The sequence below is a fragment of the Ceratotherium simum genome, chromosome 26, assembly GCF_057802395.1.
Source record: "Ceratotherium simum simum isolate JZ-2026a chromosome 26, ASM5780239v1, whole genome shotgun sequence".
Classification (NCBI taxonomy): Eukaryota; Metazoa; Chordata; class Mammalia; order Perissodactyla; family Rhinocerotidae; genus Ceratotherium; species Ceratotherium simum.
Window position 1 is genome coordinate 38,955,939 of NC_141925.1, and position 25,979 is coordinate 38,981,917.

Genomic DNA, 25,979 nt, shown 5'->3' on the forward strand with positions numbered 1-25,979 from the left:
TATGAGTTTCCCTCTCAGGACCACTTTTGCTGCATCCCATATGAGTTGGTATATTCATTTTTATTTGTCTCCAGATATTTTTTGATTTCTCCTTTAATTTCATTGATGATCCATTTTTGGTTCAGTTGCATGTTGTTTAATCTCCACATCTTTGTCACTGTCCCAGTTATTTTCTTATAATTGATTTCTAGTCTCATAACATTATGGTCGGAAAAGATCCTTGTTATGATCAATCTTCTTAAATTTACAGAGGCTTGTCTAATTTCCCAACATATGGTCTATCCTTGAGAATGTTCCATGCATGCTTGAGAAGAATGTGTAGTCTGCTATTTTTGGATGGAGTGCTCTGTATATGTCTATTAAGTCCATCTCGTCTAGTTTTTCATTTAAGTCCACTATTTCCTTATTGACTTTTTGTCTGGATGATCTATCCATTGATGTAAGTGGGGTATTAAGATCCCCTACTATTATTGTGTTGTTGTTAATATCTCCTTTTAGGTTTGTTAATAGTTGCTTTATGTACTTTGGTGCTCCTGTGTTGGGTGCATATATATTTATAAATGATATGACTTCTTGGTGGAGTGTCCCTTTTATCATTATATATGCCCCTCTTTGTCTCTCATTAGCTGTTTTATCTTGAAGTCAGCTTTGTCTGATATAAGTATGGCAACACCTGCTTTCTTTTGTTTGCCATTAGCTTGGAGTATTGTATTCCATCCTTTCACTCTGATCCTGTGTTTGTTTTTAGAGCTGAGTTGTGTTTCCTGGAGGCAACATATTGTTGGGTCTTGCTTTTTAATCCATCCTACCACTCTGTCTTTTGATTGGAGATTTCAATCCATTTACATTTAGAGTGATTATTGATATATGAGGGCTTAATGTTGCTATTTTATTGCTTATTTTCCAGTTCTTTTGCTTTTCCTTTGTTTCTCGTCCCATGTGTTTTGGACTACCAATTCAGTTTAGTAGTTCTGTATTATGACTCTTTTAGTTTTCTCTTTATTTGTCATATGTGATTCTGTTCTGATTATTTGTTTACTGGTTACCTTGAGGTTTGTATAAAAAGTCTTGTGGATGAGATAGTCCATTATCTGATGACTTCTTATTTCTTTAGACTAATTCGATTCAATCCCTTTTCTCTTCCCTTTCTAAGTTATTATTGTCACAACTTATTCAATCTTGTGTTGTGAGTGTGTGTTTAAAGTGATGAGGTTATATTAATTTTTGGTGTTTTCCTTCCCTTGATCTTTGATTTTGGTATTTAAGTGTTTGCTAACCTATTTTGATAGAGGGCCACTATTTTTCTGATTTTGCTCTATATTTCTCCTTCTCGAAGCTTTGTATCCCCTTTCTCTCTCTCTCTTTTTTTTTTTTTCAGTCATGAGGGCCTTCTTGAGCATTTCTTGCAGTAGGGGTCTTCTGGACATGAACTCCCTTAGCTTTTGTTTATCTGGGAAAGTTATTATTTCTCCATCATATTTGAGGGATATATTCACTGGATAGAGTATTCTTGGCTGAAAGTTTTTGCCTTCAGAATTTTGAATATATCATTCCAGTCTCTCCTAACCTGTAAAGTTTCTGTGAGAAATCTGCTGACAGCCTGATGGGAATTCCTTTGTACGTTATTTTTTGTTTTTGTCTAGCTGCCCCTAATATTGTTTCTTTGTCATTGACGTTTGCCAGCTTTACTGCTATATGACTTGGAGAGGGCCTTTTCCTATTGACATATTTAGGTGATCTGTTGGCTTCATTTACTGGTATTTCCAACACCTTCCCCAGATTTGGGAAGTTCTCAGCTATTATTTTCTTGAATAAGCTCTCTGTTCCTTTTTCCCTCTCTTCTCCCTCAGGGATACCTATAATCCTTATGTAATTTCCTAATTGAGTCGGATATTTCTCAGAGAATTTCTTCATTTCTTTTTAGTCTTAGTTCTCTCTCCTCCTCCATCTGGAGCATATCTGTATTCCTATCCTCTATAATGCTAATTCTTTCCTCCGTATTATCAGCTCTATTCTTTAAAGATTCTAGATTTTCCTTTATCTCCTCCATTGTGTTTTTCATCTCCAACAATATTGATTGGTTTTTCTTTATGGTTTCAATCTCTTTTGTGAAGAAATTCCTGATATCGTTGAATTGTTTATCTGTGTTTTCTTGTAATTCCTTGAGCTTTTTTATGATAGCTATTTTGAATTCTCTGTCATTTAGTGTATAAATTTCTATGCCTTCAGAGTGGATTTCTGGGTGCTTGTCATTTTCCTTCTGGTCTGGAGATTTAATATATTTTTGCATTATGCCTGCAGAAGTTGCCTTGTTTTTCCTCATCCTAAAATATCTGGTTGCAGTTTCCACCTGTCGCCACTGGGTGGGGATCAAGGGCTGTGTATTCTGATCCCATTGTGATCCGCAAGCACTCTGGCTGACCAGCTGAGCTGAAGCGGTGGGTGTATGGAGGGGAGGGGCTCTCTCTTTCGCCTGCCGGATTCCAGGGGGCTTCTTGTTCTTCCCTCACTATCTGCTCTCCTGGGGTGCTCAGATGTTGACAGCACGCCTGTAGCAGTTCAGACTCCACCATATGGGAATTTCCCACAGGCTGTGAGAGAACTTGGAGAGCAACAGTTTTCCTGCAGAAGACCACCCCTCCCTGCCTCTCTGGGAGCCGCAAGACCTGGAGTCGCTGATGGATAGGGGAGGGGGAGGATTTCTTCTTACCTCTCCTCACTTCCTCTGGGGGCTCCATGTCCACTCTCAGATGTGTGGCTGTGTGGGTCTCTCAGACATCCTTTTGTGTTGTGTGAACGTCCTTTGTTGGTATGTGAATGTCATTTTTGTTATATCTTATCTGGGGAGAGTTTATGGGAAAGCTCACTCTGCCATGAGGCTGACTTCAATCCATTGGTGGTTTTTGACTGAAACCATTTTTACTACGTTAGTTGCAAAATGATGACTCTCTAATTCCATAATTTCTTCTACATTTATGAGAAGGAGAGCTTTCATTGTAAGGAGAGGTTTCCATTCTCCCTCATTATTTATATATTTATTTATATAATACAGGCTGAAATTGTATTTCAATTTAAATTTATGTGATCTGATAAATTACTAATTTACTCTCTTATATCATTCTTTATTTTGATGCTCAAATTCTCTCAGCATTGTCCTCTGGAAGCCCTTTCAAGTGGGCTCCTGTGTCCTTTTATTTTTCTTCTTCCATTTTTTAATTTACTTTTTCAGTAGACTTATTTAGAGCAGTTTTAGGTTCACAGCAATATTGAGTGCAAGGTACAGACATTTCCCATGTATGCTTTTCCCCCACCTACACAAGCCTCCCCCACTATAAAAATCCTTAACTATAGTGGTACATTTGTCACAATCAATGAACCTACATTGACACATTATCACCCAAAGCCCGTAGTTTACTTTAGGATTTACTTTTGGTGTTGTACGTTCTATGGGTTTTGAAAAATGTATAATGATGTATAGCTACCATTATAGTATACAGAGTATCCTGTATCTTTTCACATATTATTTTCTGAGCACTTCCTTTCTTTCTGAGGGAAGACATCCCAGGTTTCTCTTCTGTTTCCCCTGACCAGCCATGGAATCAACCATTTCTCAAAGGAGCTCTGGTTCCTTTTAGTGAGAAATGGTATTTAGAAACCAAAATCTGGGATCTAGGAGTTCTCACTGCTACTAGGGTTTCTTTGCTTCTAGATCCTCTCTGTGGACAAAGCTGAGAACATCAATTATATTTACACAGAACAGATAAATATAAATGTTTCTATATCTACCTATAACCAGTAATGTAGACACACTCTGTCTCTCTCTCTCTCTCTCTAAACCAAGGCCCTGATTTATAGTTTATTTCCATGACATGAATACTCCCATATGGTTAATTTCAAGCTACCAGTGGTTTGACAGCCATCTCTCAGAATTCTCAAATATTTAACACTTGGTTCTAGAGAGCGGGGATGATCTGAGTCTAGCATGCCACTATAAATATATCTATATCTATGTCTACTTCTATCTGTCTATCTATCTACCTACCTACCTACCTACCTACCTACCTGTCTAACTACATGGTCCAATACAACTTTCTGTGGTGAAGGAAATACTCTTTATCCATACTGTTCAATGCAGTAACCATGAGACACGTATGGCTATTGAACACTTGACATGTGGCTGGTGCCACTGAAGAACTGAATCTGAAATTGTATTTAAATTTAAGTAATTTAAATTTTCCATGTTGGAAAGCACTGCTCTAAACTTTGAGTATCATGAGGTTCATGCTAACCAGGGGAAAGAATTTGATAGTTGTATTCCCACAAGGTCATCACACAAATCACCATTGGGAAATCAGAACTGTGTATACCTTTCTTAGACTCATTTTGTAGTATTTCATTTGTGAATTACATGGTTGGAGCAGGTACTAACCACGTTCATTTCAGTGCTATAAGTATCTAAATGTCCTAATGTAGTCCCAATCAAATAAATTAGAGCCTGGACATGCATAGTGTCTTTCAGGAGAAGGTCAAAAGGGAGGCCAACTTATAAAGATAAGGGCTGTTTGCTGAGCATAAAGTAGACAAAGAGAGGCAGCATGTGCTAGAAGATGACATTCAGGCCATGATTGAATAAGCATTGCTGTTCTACTCAATGGATCCTATTTTTCTATGATTCATGCTGGCCAATGCCCTCTATTGACACAGTCTGTCTTCTGCTATTTTAATGCCACTGATTAGTGGTCAATCACCACTCTTCTAGCATTTTGTCTTTCTCTGTAGTTCCTGTACATATCTGAGATCTTCCATTTGAAGACTTGTACCCCAGGTCTTCCATTACCTGATGCCTCTCAAGGCACAATCCATACTTCTCAAGCTAGGTTGTGCACACAAACTACCACATCTTGTGAAAGTTCAGATTTGATTAGATAGTTCTAGGGTGGGGGTTAAGATTCTGCATTTCTAAAGAGCTCCTAGATGCTGTTGATGCTGGTCCATGGACCACACTTTGAGTAGCAAGAGTTTATCTCTAGTCCAATATTATTCTCTTAAATTCCCTCAAACATGTTTAGAGGAAAGATCCTTTAATTTTTCTCTACAATTAAGTCTTAGTATTGCATCCTCTTTTGAAAAATTTCAAACTATATTTTAGCTAGAATAATTTAAGTTTTTTCCTGGGGGTAATGCTATTCCACATTACTTATAGCTAAAGTACTTTTAGAATTCTTCAAGGGACATACTGATAACACTATATATCTTAGATGGAAACATTCTCTCTTAAATTACCCAGCTGTGTTGGTGGGGACGGTGGCATAATCAAGAGGAGACGGTCAAGAATAGTGTAGACCTCGGGAAAAACTGGATTAAGACAATTTTTGCCTTTTTCTGGCTCTGCCAGATAGACATCAGAGGGCATACCCCTCCCAGTTTGACTATGTACTGCTTTTCTATTTTTCCCTAGGGATTTGGAGTTTCATTTGGATTTCTCATCATCTAAACTGTGCTGTTTAACATTGACTGGTTTACCTACAATGTCTTTCCTCTCCTTTTAGCTCTGTCTGATCTGGAGTTCGTGGCTCAATCTATTATCTTTATTTTTGCTGGCTACAAGACCACTAGCAGTTCTCTTTCCTTCCTTATATATATTTTGGCCATTCACTGTGATGTCCAGCAGAAGCTGCAGGAGGATATTGATGCGACTTTCCCCAATAAGGTGAATGGATGATACCTGGAGAGGGAGGGTGAAGTCTTAGCAAGAATGTCTCCTCACCACTTCCTAGGAGTATTTTTGCAAAAAGCATAAGCATCAGTTCTTTCACCTGCACTATTTAGGAAAGATCTAAAGAGACAAAATCAGAGGGAAAGACATGAGTAATGTATAGCTACTCACGGAAATATAAGATCTTTGAAAAAAGTGCTGGCTCTGGTGTGTCAGTTATCTGTTCCTGCAATTATGCCAAGTAAAAATCACAAAACCTCAGTGGTACCTAACAATAAGCATTTGCTTTTCAAGTGTCTGGGTAGTTATCTCTGTTGACATTGGCTGGACTTGTTTTGGTCAGGCTGTTGGCTGATCTAGGCTAGCCTTGGCTAAGCTGGGTGGGCTGACTCAGCTCCACACATGCTCTACACGTCTCTCATTTTCCAGAAAACCAGCCTGAGTGTACTCTTCTCAGGGCAATGGCAGAGGCCAAGAGCAGGAAGCTCAGTCACATGGGTGCCTTTCAAAACTGTGCTTGCATCTCACTTAGCCAACATTCCGTTAGTTTAAAGGAAGCCACCAAGCTAACCCCAGAGTCAGAGTGGGAGGGCACCACAAAGTTAGATGGCAAAGGACATGGACACAGAAAGGGGTGGAGAGTTGGGACCATTAGTGCAGTCTACTACCCTGGGTAAACTTTGAAGACTAGGAGAGCCTGGTGTACAGGAAAGAGCATAGGGTAGGAAATGGAAGACATGACTGAGTCCTGACTGTGGTTTTGGACAATTCTTATGATCTTTCTGAGTCTTAGGTCCTTCAGATGTAAGGTAAGAAAACATTTCAGGACCGACCTAAATTAAAGATTCTCTCTTTTCTCTGGTAAAGCCCATATTGAGATTCTTCTGTTTGAAATATGATGAAAAGTTCACTTGGAGACAGAGACTAGCTAAACATTGTGTTCTCCCTTTTTTATAAGAATAATTACAAAGACAATAACAACTTAAGAAGCTAATATTTGCTCATTTCTAAATATGACTCTTTTAAATGCTTTCTATTTATAAATGAATTAATCTTCATAAAATTCTATGTTAGGATAGGCTAGGTTTAGCTTCAGTAACAGATTATCCCTAAAATCTCCATAGCTTTACATAGCGAAGGTTTACTTCTTTTTTTTTTTAATTTTGTTTATTGCAGTAACATTGGTTTATCACATTGTATAAATTTCAGGTGTACATCGTTATACTTCTATTTCTGCATAGATTCTGACATATATGTCCAAGTGGATGTAGTGGAGGATGAGAGTGGGAGTCTCTGCTCCACATAGTTACTAGGGATACAGGCTATGAGGCTCCACCTTCTTCTAGCTGATTGTCTGGAACATGAGGCCTTCCCGTTGGCTGGGGAATAAAGAGCTAGAGTATTGCTCACTGGCTTTTCAAATGTTTTGTCCCTGAAGTGACATACATCACCTCAGCTCACAGCCCGTCGCCAAAGCTGATTTCCCTTAAGTTCATTGGGCTGGGAAATGTGGAGACTACAAGGATGTTGGCTAAGCAGTGAGTGTCTCTGTCCAACAGCCCCATGAAGTGTCAACTCAAATTATCTCCATGGAACATATCAGAAAACTGAGCTACAGAGAGATGAAATAACTTCCATAAACTAGTCATGTAACTAGCGGTGAAGAAGCCAAGCTATGATCCAGGATATTTGGCTCCTGAGACAGACTGTTTACCTCTACAATATTGCCTCTTCAATATAATACCAGGTCATAGCCACATATTGTACACACTTTTTTCTGATCTCTGCCAAAACTGGATTTCTTTGTGGGGTATAGAGATCTGACCCCCTGGGACTGCAGTGGCTTGCTTAGATCTTCAGAGCTTACATTCAAATCCTGAAGCGACAACTAGGAAACTGTTCCAGCAACATAGGATGGGGCTGAGGGTGGAATTCTGATCCTTTTTATAACTTTCCCTAGAAATGAAATCGTGTGCCCAGGTAGCATCCAATCTTAACATTCTTTTGTCTTATTTGGTTTAGAAAGGAACTAGTTTCTCCCCAAATTACTTGTAGAGTTTTTAATATAATACAGTGTATCTGTCCAAATTATATATTATATAAACCAAAGAGTTAGCAACTAGGAATTTTCAACTAAAAAACTTTATGTTGAATAGTGGATTTGCTCTTTTACACATTCTCCTTCCTTGGTACAGATGTTATGGCCTCTCTTTTGAGAGGAAACAGTGACTTTGGCATATATCACTGAAGAGTAAATGCCATAGTCTATTAGTCACATTTGTTCACATGAGAAAGAAAATCCACTACATGGTAGTGTGAGGGATTTCAGACCCTGTTGAGGGATTGTCCCAATTGTCTCCTATAGTCCTGGGAGTGCATGCTACTCCATGCATCTCAATGGGTCACTGAGCAGGTCAAAGGACATGATAGATATTAAAATGTCTGTAAATGCTAAAGTCCTTTACCAAAATAAATTATTCTTTTGTACTCCTAACATTTCAATAGTACTACAGAGACTGAGTGGAAAGTTGATCCCAAATCTCAATTTATTAAAATCTGTTGCTTTCTTCCCAGGCACCTCCCACCTATGATACCCTGGTACAGATGGAGTATCTTGATATGGTGTTGAAGGAATCTCTCAGACTATTCCCAATTGCTGGTAGAATTGAGAGGGTCTATAAGAAAAATATGGAAATCAGTAGGGTGTTCATTCCCAAAGGAACAGTGGTGATGGTTCCAACTTTTGCTCTTCCCCAAGCCTCAGAGTTCTGGCCAGAGCCTGAGGAGTTCCATCCTAAAAGGGACAGGGTCCCCTGGGAAAGAGAACCTACTATGATCCAGGCTGGTGGGAGCATATGCTGATATCTCTTCGTATAGATGACAAACATGTGATTTTACAATCATTCATTTGTACATCTTTTTATTTTTAGCAGTTGTTTTTCTTTTTACAAGAGTGATCATTGTTTGTTGTCAAAATTTTACAAACTGTGTACTAGAAAAAAGAAAATTATAGCTGCCCACAGTCCCAATACCTTAAAATAAGCCTCATTAACAATGTGCTATAGGTCCTTATGGACATATTTCTCTGCATTTATAGATTTTAAAAAATTTGAATAGTATTATATTTTATTTGGTTTTGAATTGCTTACTTTATTTACCAGTAAACTATAAACAATATCCTATGTTACTATATATATGTATATATATGTTTTTATATCTATATCTATATATGTCTTTCTATCTATATACTATAAATATATATATATATGTGTGTGTGATTGCATGCATTTGCCATAATTTACTGAACTACTATCTGATTTGGGGAATATAGGCTCATTTTTCCTTTATGTTTTTCTGTGCTGTTCTCTTCAGCTCTCTGAATTTACCACCAACGTTCCCACATTCTGTTTTTTTAAACATTGGTGCTGTTTCCTCTAGCATTATTGTTAAGATTCAGGTAATGACCTAGAGGTCCTCCCTCTGATGGTTTAAGCAGCCTCACTGAGAATGGAGGTGAGCACAGGACCCCCAGTGCTGTCTATGGCTGCAGTCCTTTGCCAGCTCCCTTCTACTCTCAGTGTTTGGCGACCCTTCCAAAGTGAAGTCATGTGCTCTCTAGATGTCTGAGACATCCTCCTTGAGCATGCTCTTCTGGGAACTCTTAACCAAGATCTAACTTTGCTCACAGCTGAACTCTGGAAAGAGCTGATGCTTTCACATTTATTTTATTGGTGAGCAAAATTTGGAATGAACTTTTTAGGGCACTAGCTGAGATCTAGACTTTTATTAGCTCCCAACTAGAAGCTCCCTGATGGCAGGGACCTTGTCTTGTTGGCCATGGTGTCCCTAGTGCTGGCATAGCATCTACACGTAGTACTTGTTGAAGAAAGTCAGAGTTGATAAAGTCCTCCATTTTCTGGACCAGAGGACCTCTGTGGTTCCTCAAAGGTCAGCAGTTCCCCTTCCTACAGCTTCACAGACATAAAACCAGAGACCACTCACTGTACTTCTCTTTGATTCATTCAGTCATCAAACAGATAGTAAACGCTTACTGTGTGTCAGGGACTGGGCCAGGCAGTGAGAAATACAAATGTTAAAAAAATGCCTATTATGAAAATTTTTGATATATACACAACTATGTGTGTTTTGACATATATACAAGCATATTCTATAGACACAAGTCTGTGTAATACCTTTGATGTATCTATATGTGTCCACCTGCCCACAACCACCAACCCATGTCAGCTGTATCATCCTCACACCACTGCTACCTTTATCCTGATTCCCATATTGTTTTAAGGCATATTGTATATAACTATCCAAGAATGTTCTCCAAAATATAAGGACTCTTTAAAAAGTACATAACCACAATACCATTCACTTTCCCCAAATCCATGATTTTTGTTCGGGTAATCACATATTGAGGAATCGAATTGAATAAAACGTAGGTCTAACTTTCAAGGAATTTATAGCTGGTGGAACAGATAGAGAAGGAAATCAGTGATTATACTATAGTAGAGTAGCATTATATGCCCATGAAAATCATCTAATCTAAGCTCTTCTATGGCGGGGGGAGGGGGGGTGGAGAAGGTGACAGAGAGAGAGAGAGAGAGAGAGAGAGAGAAGGGGAGCAGAGGGCAGGGGAGGAAGGGAAGAGAAGAGAAAATAACAATTTAAATAGTGGGAGGCATTTCTCCTGCTTTCTTCTTTCCATGAGCACATGACCAACACCAGGGTGTGTGGAAGCAGGAACCTACTTTTCCTTCAATCACTCTCATTTCTTACTTGCCTTGCCTTTCAGAGTGTGAATATGTCATCACCCTGAATGTAGTTTTCATGTTTAAAGATAAATTTTCTCTTAAACAGCATTCATTTTATCTCCTGAACAAGACTGAAATCTCCTATGGGGTAAGGGGAATGGAAAGGATCTGTCGCTTACAATTCTCACAGCAAATGCCTGTAGCAGGATGTCAATGACTAGCCCACAGAAGTATCCTGTGTACTACTGGTTGAGGACTCTAAGTGAGAACCACAAACCTACAGCTCTTGTGGTTTTCATATTTCATTAACTTGTTCTCTTCTGGATCCAGGTTCAGTAAGGAGAACAAGGACAGCATAAATCCTTATCTATACCTGCTCTTTGGAACTGGACCCCGAAACTGCATTGGCATGAGGTTTGCTATCATGAACATGAAACTTGCTGTCATCAGAATGCTGCAGAACTTCTCCTTCAAACCTTGTAAAGAAACACAGGTCAGACAGTGAACTTTCTGCATAGATAATGTTTTATTAAGACTTTAAAAATTATTTTATTGGGGTCATATTGGCTTATAACATTGTGTAAATTTCAGATGTACATTATTATATTTAGTTTCTGTACAGACTACATCATGTTCACCACCAATGGTCTAGTTTATATCCATCACCATACATATGTGCCCCTTTATCCCTTTTTCCCTCAGCCCACCCCCTTCTTCTCTGGTAATCACCAATCTGTTTTCCTTATCTATATGTTTGTTTATCTTCCACATATGAGTGAAATCATACGGCATTTGTCTTTCTCTGTCTGACTTATTTCACTTAGCGTAATGCCCTCAAGGTCCATCCATGTTGTTGCAAATGGCACGATTTTGTCCTTTTTATGGCTGAGTGGTATTCACACATCTTCTTTGTCCGTTCATCCGTTGATGGGCACTTGGGTTGCTTCCATGTCTTGGCTATTGTGAATAATGCTGCAATGAACATAGGGGTGCATAAATCTCTTTGGATTGTTGATTTCCTGTTCTTTGGATAAATACCCAGTAGTGGAATAGCTGGATCATATGGTATTTCTGTTTTTAATTTATTGGGAATTTTTTTTTTAAATCGAGGAGTATATGTATTTGTGTATTTGTACATAGATAAGAATGTGTTTTATTCAAAGAATAATTTGTTCTGTTGGCCAGAGAATCTATTTGGCGCCATCTGTGACTTGTAGGACCTGTCAGCTCCGGACTGCTAAGTCTGTGACTTTATAAAGACCCAACGATAGGGGCTGGCTTGGCGGCATAATCGTTAAGTTTGTGCGCTCCGTTCCAGTGGCCTGGGGTCACAGTTGCTGATTCCGGGTGTGGACTTAAACGCACTGCTTATCAAACCATGGGCACAGATGTTAGCCCAGGGCCAATCTTCCTCAGCAATAAGAGGAGGATTGACAACAGATGTTAGCTCAGGGCTAATCTTCCTCTCATACACAAAAGTCCTGATGCATAGGTCATCTCAGAAATTCTAAAATAATTCACTGAGATTGGTGGCTTAACAGCACCCCATGGATTCTCATGTGCAGCCAAGGTTGAGAATCACTGATTTAAGCATTTCTGCCAGATGTGAAGGATTTCCACAGTCCAGGGCCATCCTGGATATTTGGCCTCACCTTCCAAGAGCCCTGCTCCAGTCAAGCTGGACTCCTTTTACATCCTAATAATAACCCTATAAAAATTCTTCCTGCTCTACCCCCCATTCTGTTCTCATCCTTCAAGTCCTTGTTCTATCCCCGAGCCCCTCCATGGAGCGTCCGTCATCCAGTTCAGAGCCCATTCTGTCCTCTGCTCTGTTACTGGTTACTGCAGGCTGGTATCATTGGTTGGACCACCTAACTTAATATTGTGTTATTAAATCATCCAGTGTGGTTCTCTATGTTTTCTTTGTACCTAAGAATGTTTTTTAACTCTAGCACCTCATTTATTCCCTTCATAAACTCCCAATGGTGCCTTGCAGTCATCTAGTAAATGCTTAAGGAGTGATTTGCAGTTGATTTAGAGCTCTTGGATACAAATTTTGAACAATTTTAACTTTAAAAATTTAACAAATGAAATTTTTGTTTGTGCCTGTTGTGTGTGTGTGTTTATCTGCGGGGGAAATATATGTATGCCATTTGAAATTATAAAATAACAAGGTTTTACATTTATAGAAAGATCTGGACTCGCTCCTCTGAAGAACTTAAAAAATGGTTGTCGTTGATTCATATCAAACAAGGCCCTAAAATAAGGATTATTTCTAGGACTTGTGCATTAAATTTGCAGCTTCTCTCCTTAACTGGGGTTTCTGTAGGAGAGAGGAGGATAGAGATGGTTTCCATCTTATTTGTGGCTTTAGGGCAGCTGTGTGGCAATCCTGTAAGTGTGTAAACAGGGGACTCAGTCCTGAGAGAAAGCAGGTCTCTTGCACACGTGGGATGGGGCAGACACTCTCTGCCAGCTCCTAGTCATCCACAGGCTGGTGCTTCTCACCTTCCATGGCAATTTGCTTGCCCTTCAGTCAACTGAGTCCTGAAGATTAATCTGCTGGTGGCTCCCCCAACACTGAAGGAGTGGCTGGGTGAGAATGGGGCTAAAACTATCAGTCAAAACACTGTAGGTGTAATCATATATCTGACAAGGGGTTAATTTCCGAAATATATGAAGAACTCATACAACTCAACAACAAAATAACGAACAACTCAATAAAAAAAATGGGCAGAGGATATGAGCAGACATTTTCCCAAAGAAGATATACAGATGGCCAACAGGCATATAAAAATATGTTCAACATCAGTAATTCTTAGGGAAATGCAAATCAAAACTACAATGAGATATCACCTTATACCCGTCAGAATGGCTGTAATTAACAAGACAAAAAATAGCCAGTGTTGGAGAGGATGTGGAGAAAAGGGAATCCCTATACACTGCTGGTGGGAATGCAAACTGGTGTAGCCACTATGGAAAAAAGTATGGGGATTTCTCAAAAAATTAAAAATAGAAACACCTTATGATCCAGCTATCCCACTACTGGGTATTTATCCAAAGAGCATGAAATCAGCAATTCAAAGATATTTATGCATCCATATGTTCATTGCAGCATTATTCACTATAGCCAACACATAGAAGCAACACAAGTGCTTATCAATGGATGAGTGGATAAAGATGTGGTATATGTATACAATGGAATTCTACTCAGCTGTAAAAAAAGACAAAATTGTGCCATTTGCAACAACATGGATGGACCTTGAGGGTAATATGCTAAGTGAAATAAGCCAGACAGAGAAGGACAAACACCGTATGATTTCACTCATATGTGGAAGATAAACAAACACATGGATAAAGAGAACAGATTAGTGGTTACCAGAGGGGAAGGGGGTAGAGGATAGGGAAAAGGGATAAAGAGGCACATATGTATGGTGACGGATAAAAACTAGACTGTTGCTGGTGAGCATGATGCACATTCTATACAGAAATTGATATATAATAACGTACACTGAAATTACACAGTATTATAAGCCAATATGATCTCAATAAAATAATTAAATAAAATTAGAAAACCAATGTGTACATAACTTCAAATTCTACAAGGACCTAGGCTCTCTTCTCATGGGTTGTTATTGAACTGAATATTTTCTTTTATCTGCTGGATAGATCTCTTTAGTGATCTTTTTAGAAATAAACGTATAAAAAAATACATTTTTATGGATGGCATATTCCATTGCAACACTTAGGCTTTTTTGGTCTTCAAAGAAGTCTCCATAAGAGATTAAACCTTGGGATGAATCCTTTATTTACAGACCTTAAGTAAGGTGGAAAGAGTGAAACCATAAGTGTTTTGCATTAAACTTTTGACAATATAGAGGTTGCTATTTCAAATGACTGGTGCAGAACCTAAATGGAATAATGAAACAAATAATAAAATTGAATGGGTTTAATATACATATTTTCTCAAAAAAAAAAAAACCAAAACAAAAGACTTCTAGGTCAGAAGGTCACCATTTGCACTACATATGGGAGCCAAGAGATGTTAGAAAACAGGAATAATATTCACAATGAACTTTTCTCATCATGAAACTGGATGGGTTCCACTGGGAGAGGTGACTAAACTCTTTAGAAGTTGAAGATGGCCCATACAATTAAAATGTGTAATACCCACTTGGGTTACCTTGCAAGTGTCAGCATGCACAAAATTAACTCTATATGGCTTTTCAAAATAGTTTGCCATAATGCCTGAGAATTTTGAGGGTTTTAAATTTTAAAAGTTCATTCTTTTTACTTAAAACTTAATTCAAAAAGGAACACGCTGGCCCGGTGGTGTAGTGGTTGACTTTGCCTGCTCCACTGCAGCGGCCTGGGGTTTGTGGGTTTGGATCCTGGGTGTGGACCTATACACCACTCATCAAGCCATGCTGTGGTGGTGTCCCACATACAAAGTAGAGGAAGATTGGCAGGGATGTTAGCTCAGGGACAATCTTCCTCAAGCAAAAAGAGGAAGACTGGCAACAGATTTTAGCTCAGGGCCAATCTTCCTCAGAGGAAAAAAAAAAACCACAAGCCACCATGATTTTGTTTCTAGCCTAGTCCAGAATGGTGCTCTGTAGATATTTTGTCTCTGGCCTGGTCCAGAACGGTCCTCTCTTTAATGAATGGATGGATGAAAGCTTTCACTATCCAGTCTGACATAGCTTACAGACTAAGTATAAAGAATCAAAGTTATATGATGCTAAAAGTAGTTTATATGTTTGTAAAACATTATTGTCCTTAATGTGTCTTGTCTACTTCTGTTGTTGGTGGAACTTTATTAGTCAGTTCTCATATTCTTGTTTAACTGTTGCAGATCCCCCTGAAATTAGGCCCTCAAGGACTTATTCAACCACAGAAACCCATTGTTCTAAAGGTTGAATCCAGAGATGGGACCGTGAGTGGAGCCTGACTCTCCCTAAGGACTTCCATTTTGTTGTTCGAGGAAGCTGTATCCCAGCACACCAGAGACCTCAGTTTACTTTGTGAATAAAACCCAGAATGAAGATGGGCTTAACTGACTGCACTTGATGGATTCCTATGGATTGTTACATTCCTTGAGCTTTCTCAGTGTCTACATAGAGAATCATATGTTGTGTGATATAAGGGAGGGGACTAAGTAAGTGCAAGATATGTGAACTCAGCTTATCTTGTTCTCACAGGACGATCTCCATCCACCCCAGTTAGTACCATCTACTCTTCCTGAGCACTAATCAAGAATAAAAGTTTCTCGATGATTTTATCAGCAAATTTTAATGAAAACAAGAATTATTGTGTTGAGTATGGTAGAGACATTTATATCACATGTTCATTTTGAATATTCTATGAAATATTATATTGAGCAGGTCAATAAACATCTGTTTACAAAATTATTATTTGATGCCTTCTTGCACATTAGTGGGACTCTATAGAACTGAATCAGTGAGAGCCAGTGCCTAAATGCTTTTGACCATCACAATCACTGGTTGGGTGGGGCATTTTTCAGAACTCCCACTTGATATATTAAGATATGTGAGAGTTAATCCACTGTGACTTTGCCCGTTGCTTAGAAAGTACATTCATAGTTTAATTCTACATTTTTGGAGCATATATTTTTTGTAACACTCAACTGAGGCTCTTATTATAATATTAGTTTTGATTTAATGTTTTCATTTCGTGTCTCCTGATGTTTCTGAAAGGCAGGAAACATGTTTTCTTATACCTCTTTGTACTCCATCCTCAACTCCCAACTGTCTTAACACAATGAAGATCAAATGGAAAAAGATTGATTGGTAAATTGATTGTGCAGAAAGGCTAAAAGCATTCATCAGTTTCAGTTGGTATCAGAAATGCATAGGTTTTTCCTTTTCCTTTTCTGCCTCTTCCTTACCATTTCCTCTCTTCCTCTTCCTTTCCCTCCTTTTCCCTTCCTGGATAATTTAGGCCTAAATTCAGTAGGTGGGGCATAGCAAGGTGGGCAGCCACACACTGGGTTGTAGGGTCAGAAGGGAGTCACAGTGGCTCCAAATCAGAGTCGAAGTAAGGTGGGGAGGGTGTCACATGGAGGGGCGGCCTAGCAGAGGGGGGACCTGGTGTGGGAGCCCAAGCAGGTGAGAAGGGGGTCCACGCGGGGGGGGGGCTGGTGAGAGCAGCCAGAGCCCAAATAGGGTGTGGATTACTGAAGTGAGGAGGGCATCCCTGAGAGGAAAGGGATGGAGTAGGGATTGGCCATATGAAGGGGATTGATAAAATAAATAGATATATTAAGGATGATGGGTGCCAAGTTTCTCACTTTTGGAGAAGGGAGTCACTGATTTGGAAAGGGAGAAAACCATAATGAACCCTGCAGAGTCAGAGATTGGAACTTAATGTGTCAGTGTAAATTCATGCTTTCTATATAGTATATGGTTGATAGGTGTGTGTGTGTGTGTGTGTGTGTGTATAGATATAAAAACATATCTTCCCTACTTCTCTCCACTGATAGCGCTTAGAAACAGTGACACCCTAATAGCAATGAGCACAGCTGGTGCCCCAATCTTGGCTTATAAATATAATTTTCCACTAAAAGGAACCAGGGCTCTTTAGAGAAATGGCTGATTCCAGGGCTGGGACTGGGAAAGTACAAGCTGAGCCTGGAACATCTTCTTGTGCTAGAAAGCAAGAGAATACTAAACAGTGATTGGGACATGTCAACATGACACAGGAACCAGCCTGAAGGGCTTCCGCTGACCAATCAAGGACAATTTGAGCATCATAATAAAAAATGATAGTAAGATTATAGCCCATTGAATAAAATAGGAAAATACGAGTACATACAGATATATATAAATAAATGGATAAATTGCAATTTGATGAAGATATTGACACAGATTCAAAGTGCTGCTACTCAAAATACCCATTAATTACAAGGAGAAAGGGTAGCTTCACTGTAGAGAAACTTGGCAGACACCCCCTTCAACAAGTGATGAGAGAGAGCATCCCCAGGAACAGAGTGAATTGCTTGAGCGTCACCTGATGGGACACAGTGAGAAGAACTCAGTGTGACCCCTGAGATAGTCCTGCCAAGGAAGGAAACCTGAAAGAAATCCTGCAATAGTCAGACAAACCCAAACTGACGAATATTCTACTCCTCTCCATTTGTAACTGGTTTGTAATCTTCAAAAGAGTCAAGGTCATGAAAGTCAAAGACTGAGGAAGTGTTCCAGACTGAAGGACACTAAAGAGAGGTATCATCTAAACATAACACATGGGCTGGGTTCTTCTGCTATAAAGGACATTGTTGAGACAACTCAGCGGATTCAATGGGGTGTGAGGGTTACATGGCAGTAATCTAGCAGAGTTAACTTCCTGACCTTGAAGGTCATTTTGTGGTAGTGTAGGAGAACATCTTTTTTGTAGGAAATAGAGGCGGTTATGAGTATCTGGTCAGCAATTTACTCTGAGGTGGTTCAGGAAAATAGTTCTTTGAACAGACTTTTCTGTAAGTTTGTGGTTGTTTGTGGGGGGAGAGCCACAAAGGCACCTTTGGGCTTATCCGGCTCTCCTTCTCTCTCACCTTAGTCTTATTTGTGTTATTTTAGTATCAGGAGGCAGCACCACACTGTGATTGAGAGATGGGGGGCTCTGAAGCTGGAGTTCTTGGGTTGAATCCCAGCTCAGTCCAGGGTTGAGTCTGGACCAGTCAGTGGTTTTGGGCAAATGGTGAAACTACCAGGTAAGTTGGCTTTAGTTTGACCAAGGGTGATTCTCCAGAGAATGGAGCATCTGTGAGCTAGTAACAGCCAATACTCCCAGCAACTGGGGATGGATGTGCAGCCCAGGGAAAGGGATCTGGAACCCTCCTACACTACATACACTTACAAGTGCGAACTTGAACAAGTTAACTTAATACCTTCATGCCTTAGACTTAGTGTCTCAGAGTCCTCATCTGCAAAATAGGGGAATAACACAGCACCTAACTCAAGTGATGATGGAATCTGATGAGGTGTGTGAAGTATTTAGGATGTAGACCACGGGGCAGGAAGTGAACATTTAATAAATGTCAGCTATTATTTTCATAGATATATTATCCTCAGTCCTCAGGAGGCCAATATTGGTTTTGAAGTTTGGGGTCCAGCCTTATCAACCCCAGCTTCATCTACCAGTTTAGAAAATAATTGCATACATCTCTCACGGAGGTTTAAGTATGAAATCATTGGTGTCACAGCTAATGCTGTTCAATAATTTCCCTGAGAACAATATTGATATGGATAGAAAGATATACACATACACACAGAATTAACACTGTTACATTTATGAGGAATTTTTCCATCTTCAAACAAGATTCCATGGAAATATAAATGTCCCATTCTAGGAGTGACTTTGTCATCACAACTAGGCCTGGGCAACCTTGGGGGATGCACTGCAGTGATTGAAGGGAAATACTCCTATTGTGTTCATGTGGGCCCTCTCCTGCCCTTGATTAAAATTGCTTATCAGGCCCCAGAGTTCTGACAAGTCTCTCTGGTCGCCTCCAGGCTGTGTGGTGTCCAGGATACATGAAAAGCTAGGATGAGACACGTTTAGCCCTTCAGGGCTCTAAGATAGGCAGGAACAGGAAATTGTCGGGTCGATGTTGGTTAATTCAAGGATTCACTTCCTTTCCTGGACAGACTGGCTGAGAACTTCTGCAGAGTGAGTGATTATCCACAGGACTCGAAGGCCCTCAGTTTCGTGTGTGAACTTCCATATTCACTTTTTTAGGCCAAGAATTATCCTTTCCGTGGGATCTTGTTTGAAGGTGGAAAAATTCCTTGTCAGTGTAACAGTGTAAGCCTGTATGTATGTATATATCTTTTTATCTGTCATCTATCTATTTATCCATCTATCATCATCCATCTATCTACATCTATATGAATCTATATCTATCTACCTATTTATCTATCATCTACTCCATTTATCTATCAATATCTATCCATCTATGTATCTATTATCATCTGTTTTATCTATCTAGAAAGACAGAAATGTCTGAGGCGGCCCAGGCGTTCCAGCCCCTAGCTGTTTGAGTCTTTCCAACTCATACATGTGAGGAGAACCTTCAGGACGATCCCACATCCAGCCTGTCTACAACCACATGAGAGACCCCAAGCAAGAGCTGCCCAGCTGAGCCCAGTCAACCCCAGATTCAGGAGCAAAGTAAAAGATCATTATTGTCCCCACCACAATAGATAACTGAAACATCTCTCTTTCACTTCAGGTAGAGTAAGATGTATAGGACCCAGAAGAGAGATGAGAACTGAGGGAAACTGGAGGAAGCAATGAACCTTTAAGTTACCATGAATCACTGGAAGCAGCAGTGGGGTGGTGGGTCAGCTCAGAGGAAGGAGTGCCAAGGTCTAAGCAAGTGACATTAGGAATCACATGGACAAAAGGGAAAGGCAGAGTACTGACTTTATTGAGTACTTATCATGTGTTGGGTCTCCTTGACACCAAGCCTTTGTGTTCTTACCATACCTTACAGTAGGGCAACATTGTGGCTGTAGACTGTTCAAAGTACCCCCAGTGATTCTCTCCTCCTGGCATTCACACCCTTGTGTGCTCTCCTCCCACATGCATTGGGCTGACCTGTGATCCACTAGGATATTGTGGACGTGATGGAGTGTGACTTCTGAGGCTGAGTCATAAGAGACATAGATGCTTCCACCTTGTTCCCTCTGGGATCACTCACTCTGGGGGAAGCCAGCTGCCATGTTGTGAGGACACTCAAGTAGCCACATGGCAAGAAACTGACACCTCCTACCACAATTAGTCCTGACGTTCCAGGCCCATGACTGAGCTACATTTGGAATAGATTATTTAGCCCAGTCCAGCTTTCAAATGATGGCAGTCTCTGGCAACAATGTGGCTGCAATCTCATGAGAGACTCTGAGCTGGAACTACTCAGTGAAGTCACTTCTGAATTCCTCATCCACAGATTCTAAGATAGTAAAATTGTTGTTGTTAAGTCACTAAGTTTTAGAGTAATTTGTTACAGAGCAAACAGTAACTAACACAGAGACAGAGGAGCTGAGACATCATCTTGGGTGGTTGCAGCAGAGAACTCTGAAGACTGTCCAGGGAAGTGACTGTCAGTTACACTTTCTGGGCAAAAGAAGGAGTTAGTGTTAGTGGTGTATGTGCATGTGTGTGTGTAAAGGTGTGTGTATACACACATGTGAAGGCAGGTCAGGTGGGGTCCCAGAAGTTGTCCTGAAAGATTACTGCTGCCGATAGAATGTAGTTGTTGAGAAGGCAGGCTCTCCCTGGATTCATTAACCAGCTCTGCCACTTACAAGCAGGGGCACCTAGTTATTTAACCTTGGTGAGCCTCAGTTTCCTCTTCTTTGAAGCAGCAATGATAAGAGCACCTATTTCATGGGGTAATTGGGAGGATTAAGAAAGTTAATACAATTGAGACTCTGAGAATGATTCCAGGCATGTGGTGAACCAGAAAGAGTGCTGGCCATTGTTATTAAGATTCATACCCTGAGCTGCAGAAGTGATGGAAGCAGCTCTATTTGTCACAGATCAATTTGCTGGAGAGTCAATTTGCTGAACGACTCAGTCACTGGATTCCTGAGGACACTTTGTGAGGTTTCAGGTCTTCCTCCACCCTCGACCTGTGATGCTGCACTGTGGGGTGAAGAAGTGGGTATTCTTGTAAACATATTTTCCTACTTTTATTTGGGACTTATGTCCTGCCCTGACATCTGCCCCACCCCCTGCATTGTCCCTTTCTTGGGTGTACCCTGCTGCCCCCATTCTATGGGAACATTGGTGCATTGGTGGGTTTTCCCTTAAACCCACTCTATTGTATTCTCTCTGTGGACTTATATCGCTGTCTCTGGCAGAGAAATCACAATGACAGAATATCCTACGTCTTAATGTGTTATGGTTTTGGTGAATTGACTTACCTTGAATTGATTTCAGGGGAAGTGCCAGAAGCAGGCACTGGGCTTAAAACCAGCTGCTGCAGGTGTCAATGGTCCCATGGGCCTAGCCATATTTGCCCAATGCTTGACCCTCCCTAAACCGGTGACTTGCAAGTGGCTTACATCATTGCACCCATGACCTTGGTGTTATGCCATGAGAACTGGTACTAATGGTTAATTAATTGGTCTATTTACAGAGTTATGTGACCTGTGCCCTCTCCATCTTCCTAGAATTTGAAGGTAGTTGTGCAATATGGAAACGATTCCTTCATTTATGTATTAATTCCACATCACCATTAAGCTATAGCACTCTTAGTCCCCAGGAATATAGAAATGAATAAACTGAAGTTCCTTCAGGAGGATCTCATAATTTAATTGGAGAAACAGTAACATAATTATTGCACAGTGTGCCCCTGGATACCCTGTGCTCTGGCGCATGAGGGATGGAGAAGGGATCTGTATTAATTTGCTAGGGCTGCCATAGCCAAGTATGACAGACTGGGTAGCTTAAAGAACAGAAATTTATTCTCTCACAATTCTAGAGGCTGGAATCCCAAGATCTAGGTGTCAGCACGGTTGATTTCTTTTGAGGTCTCTCTGATTGGCTTGCACATGGCCATTTTCTCCCTGCTCTTCACAGGGTCTTCCCTCTGTGCATGTCTGTGCCCTAACCTCCTCTACTTATAAGAATTCCAGTCATATAGGATTAGGACCTATCCATATGACCTCATTTAATCTTAATTACCTCTTTAAAGATCCTATTTCCAACTACAGTCACATTCTGAGATGTTGGAGTCTAGGACTTCAATGTATAAAGTTGGAGGGGACAAATCAGCCTATAACAGGACCTGAGGAGAGAGCCTGTGGGCCTGCAGGTGGCTGTCACAGGAGGGCTAAGGGGACACACAGCAGTGCATGTGCACTCTCATCAAGGCTGGTGGAGGGTGGGGCTGGGACCCGGGTGCCAGTGAGAAGGGCCCAGGTCAGAAGGGGTGACTCTCAGGCCTGATAGAGTCAAGAATGCAGCAGTGAATACTCGAGGACCGTCTGCAGAACCAGGGCAGAGAGCAGGTGTCACTTGCAAGGCCTAGGGCAGGGGGAGGGTCTCAGCCCACTTTCCCATTCCCATAAATTATTCCCCAAACATCCCAACCTCATCCTAAGAAGAGCAGGGGAAGAAGGGGGTGGATCAGAAAGACCAAACTTAAAAAAGTTCGTTACCTAAGTGAGACCAAGAAGTTGTTTTCCAGTAATAAGAAATTCTTCCTCCCCAATCCCACCCCAGGTCTCATGGGGATGATGATCTTAATTATGAAAAGGTAAAAAGCTACATTTCCTTTGAGCATCTGTGTGCAGTTTCAAAAGCACTGTACCTCTCATTTCTGCAGTTGGTATCATAACACAGTTGACTGATGAACAAAGATGAAATGAAAGAAGCAAGGAGTTGGAAGGAGTCTCAGTGTTTGAGCACAAGGCTTTAATTTTACAGATTTTTCTTTTAATCCCCCTGACAGCCCTCTGAGGGAACTGAGGCACAGAGAGGTTAATGACATGCCCAAGGTGAGGGAGCTGGATAAGCTGGAGCCCTCTAGACCTATGGCCTTAGCCATTATGCTGTGCTGTTTCCAAACAACCTCATTAGTCCCCCTGCTGGGATGGAGCCCAGGAGGCCCACAAAGGGCAGGGGTAGCATGAGGTTAATGTTGGCCCCACTGGCGTCCTCTCAGGGCCTAGAATGCTGCCAAGCACATAATAGGCCTTCAGTAGATTATCCCATGGCTGTTTGTGAACTATGTATTGGAAACACCAGTGGACTCCCACTGGCACCACGCGTCCTATGTCCTATAGCAGGTATTTCCCAACACCTGCTATCAGGAGGTTCATTTGAACCTCAAACACCCCGGGGAGGTCAGCAGGGAGGTCCTTGTTCAGTCTTTTGTTTGTACCCACAGACATTTCCTGAGCACCACTCTGGGTGGGTACAAGACGCACACAGTTTGGTGGGAAAACATCAGACCCACGAACAGACTGATTGGATATGGCCGGAGGTCAGCCCTGGTGCTTTGGGACACAGAGAAGAAGTACTTGTCCCCGGCGGAGGTTGGGAGGAAGTAACACCTGATCTAGGGCTTTAAAAAATTTATTTAAAAAAATCAAATTTATAGATGTCCATGATTAGAAAAGTCAAACAGTCCTATGAGGTTTATAAACAGCTAGGGACACCTTCCTCTACCTGGCCTGCACTCTGGTTTTTCCCTCCAGAATCTACTTTCAACCTGTTTAGTAGTTTCTTCTGGTGTTTACTGTTTTGTCAGTAAATGACATGCTTATACTACTGTTTCTTGATTGCTCTGGAAGGTGAGAGTTTAGGTTCCTGATATCCCCTTTGGCTCATACCCATTTCCGTCTTCCCAAAACAGGGATAGGAATTGGATTCCTATTTCGTGTTTGCATCAACATGACAACTACTTATTATTCACAGGTGAGCCACGCCCACTTTTATGTTTTCATTTCTGTTCTTGAAAGCTTTCGTTTTTCTTGGAATCAATATTTAATTTTTATGATTTGATGAGTTTTCTCTGTCCCTATCATCCATTTTTGGCAAGAAGTGTAACTCTGCTCTCCAAGTTGAAGGCCGTGTGAGGCTCTCTCCTTGCTTCACTCCAGGTTGCTTGCTCCCGTGGCTTCTGCAGAATCAAAGTTTCGGGCATTCCCCTCACCTCTCTGCTGCACTGAATTGGCCTTTTCCCTGATCCGGCGGCTGCCTCTTTCTTGGTTTTCTCCCTCATTTTGGTAGAGGGCATCTTCTTGTACCACTCTGAGGAATGATGTGCAGGAGTAAATTTTTTTTTTAAGAACTTGCATGTCTGAATAATTCTCTTTTCTATCCTAGACTTGATTGATGGTTTGGGCATAGAATTCTAGGTGGGATAGAATTTTTTCTCTGAATTTGAAGACATAGACTCTTGATTTTAGTATTGTGGTTGAGAAGTTTAATGCCCTTCTGATTTCTGATCCCTTGTGTGTGACCTGTTTCTTGCTCCCCCAACTTTTTTTGAAACTTTTGGGATCTTCTTTTTGTCCCTTCTGTTCTGAAAAATCATGACCATATGTCTTGGTTGATCTGAGTTCATCCATTATTCTAGGTCAGAGTTGTCCAATCAATCCTTCTTTGAGGATGCGGATGCTCTATGTCTGCGTTGTCCAGTATGGTGGCCACCACCACATGAGGCTGTTGAGCACTTGAATCATGGCTGGTGTGACCAGGAAATTGCAGTTCTTATTTTATCTGATTTTAATAAACTTGTCTGTATTAAATATAATAATTTTATATTTAAAATTATTTTAAATAATTTTTAATTACTTAAAAAATTTTTAAGTCATCTCCCATTTTCCATCTCTTATTTTTCTTTTGGATTGAATTACTATACTTCACCTTCCTACCTTTCTACAGAATGTTACATCTTCTGTTATATCTTTTATTTCCAAGAGTTTCCTTTTCCTCTCTGCTCTGATTTCAGATGAGCACAGCTCTCAGTCTCCTGTGATGTTTTCGAAACTCCCTTTCTCCTCCCACGTTCCTTCGATTTCTTTGAGTTCCTTTCTCTGTTTGGTCTTTCCTTTGAGTGCCAGCCAGTCCTTGCCCATCTGCTTGTATTTGAGAGTGTGGGGGATTTGTCAATGGTGGGCTTTGGTGTAGAGCCATCTGGCTGGAGACCCTCTAAATATCAGGACTGTAGATCTTCTGGGCTGGGCAGCTTCCCAAGGAGAATTCCGAGGAGGAATTCTCTGGTTTTCTGCCCAGGAAGTGGAAGTCTGGCCTGCTGACCAGGTGGCAGAGGGTGGTGGAAATCTCATCATTTTTCCTGCTTTCAGTCCAGCATCTTGTTCTCCTCTCTGCCAGGGCTCCCCAAGCGCAAGTCTGTCCAGTTCAACACGTGCATAAAATAGTCCCCCAGTCTTCTGCAGGGTTGGAGAAGTATTTATAACACGGTACCACAAACTGGATGACTTAAAACAACAGAAATTTATTCTCTCATTGTTCTGGAGGCCAGAAGTCGCAGATGAATATTCTCAGCAGGGTGGGTTCCTACTGGAGGCTCTGAAGGAGAATGTGCTCCATGCCCTTTCCAAGCTTCTGGTGGTTACCAGCAATCCTTGGTGTTCCTTGGCTTGTGGTAGCATCACTCCAATCTCTGCCTCCGTCTTCATGCAGCTGCCTTCCCTCTGTGTGTGTCTCTGTGTCTCTTCTTATAAGGGCGCTAGCCATTGATTTAGGGGTTGTCTACTCCAGTATGAGTTCATCTTAACTAATTACATCTGCAAAAACTCTATTTCCAAATAGGGCCACATTCTGAGATTGCTTGTGCAGATAAATTTTGGAGGGAACACTATTAAACCCAGTGAAGAGGGAATCTGGTGGAAGTCTAACTCTTATACAGACTTTAAACAATATTCTGTTTTCAGCCTCACTTACAACTTCTGATTTCCGATGTTCCTGTTTAGTTCAGCTCCTGAGTCTTGTTGGGCTCCAAC

At 40.8% G+C, this 25,979-nt stretch overlaps 2 protein-coding genes across 4 annotated transcripts in view; both read left to right on the plus strand.

The window, feature by feature from the left end:
* ZSCAN25 (zinc finger and SCAN domain containing 25) overlaps positions 1-10,945 on the plus strand; it is a 104,018-nt gene extending 93,073 nt beyond the window's left edge. Inside the window, exon 9 of one of the 3 annotated variants that reach the window (XR_015548616.1) lies at positions 10,807-10,945. The gene's annotated coding sequence lies outside the window, so the exon portion shown is untranslated. The remainder of the gene's footprint in view (positions 1-10,806) is intronic. The other 2 variants (XR_015548617.1, XR_015548618.1) reach the window with 2 other exon arrangements.
* Positions 5,495-15,867, plus strand: LOC106803951 (cytochrome P450 3A12-like; the record flags this gene model as incomplete). Its single annotated transcript, XM_087449239.1, has 4 exons — positions 5,495-5,710; positions 8,291-8,515; positions 10,805-10,969; positions 15,332-15,867. Coding segments are annotated over 4 exons (702 nt in total), but the record flags the coding sequence as incomplete, so codon positions are not given.
* Between the last annotated feature and the right edge of the window lie 10,112 nt (positions 15,868-25,979).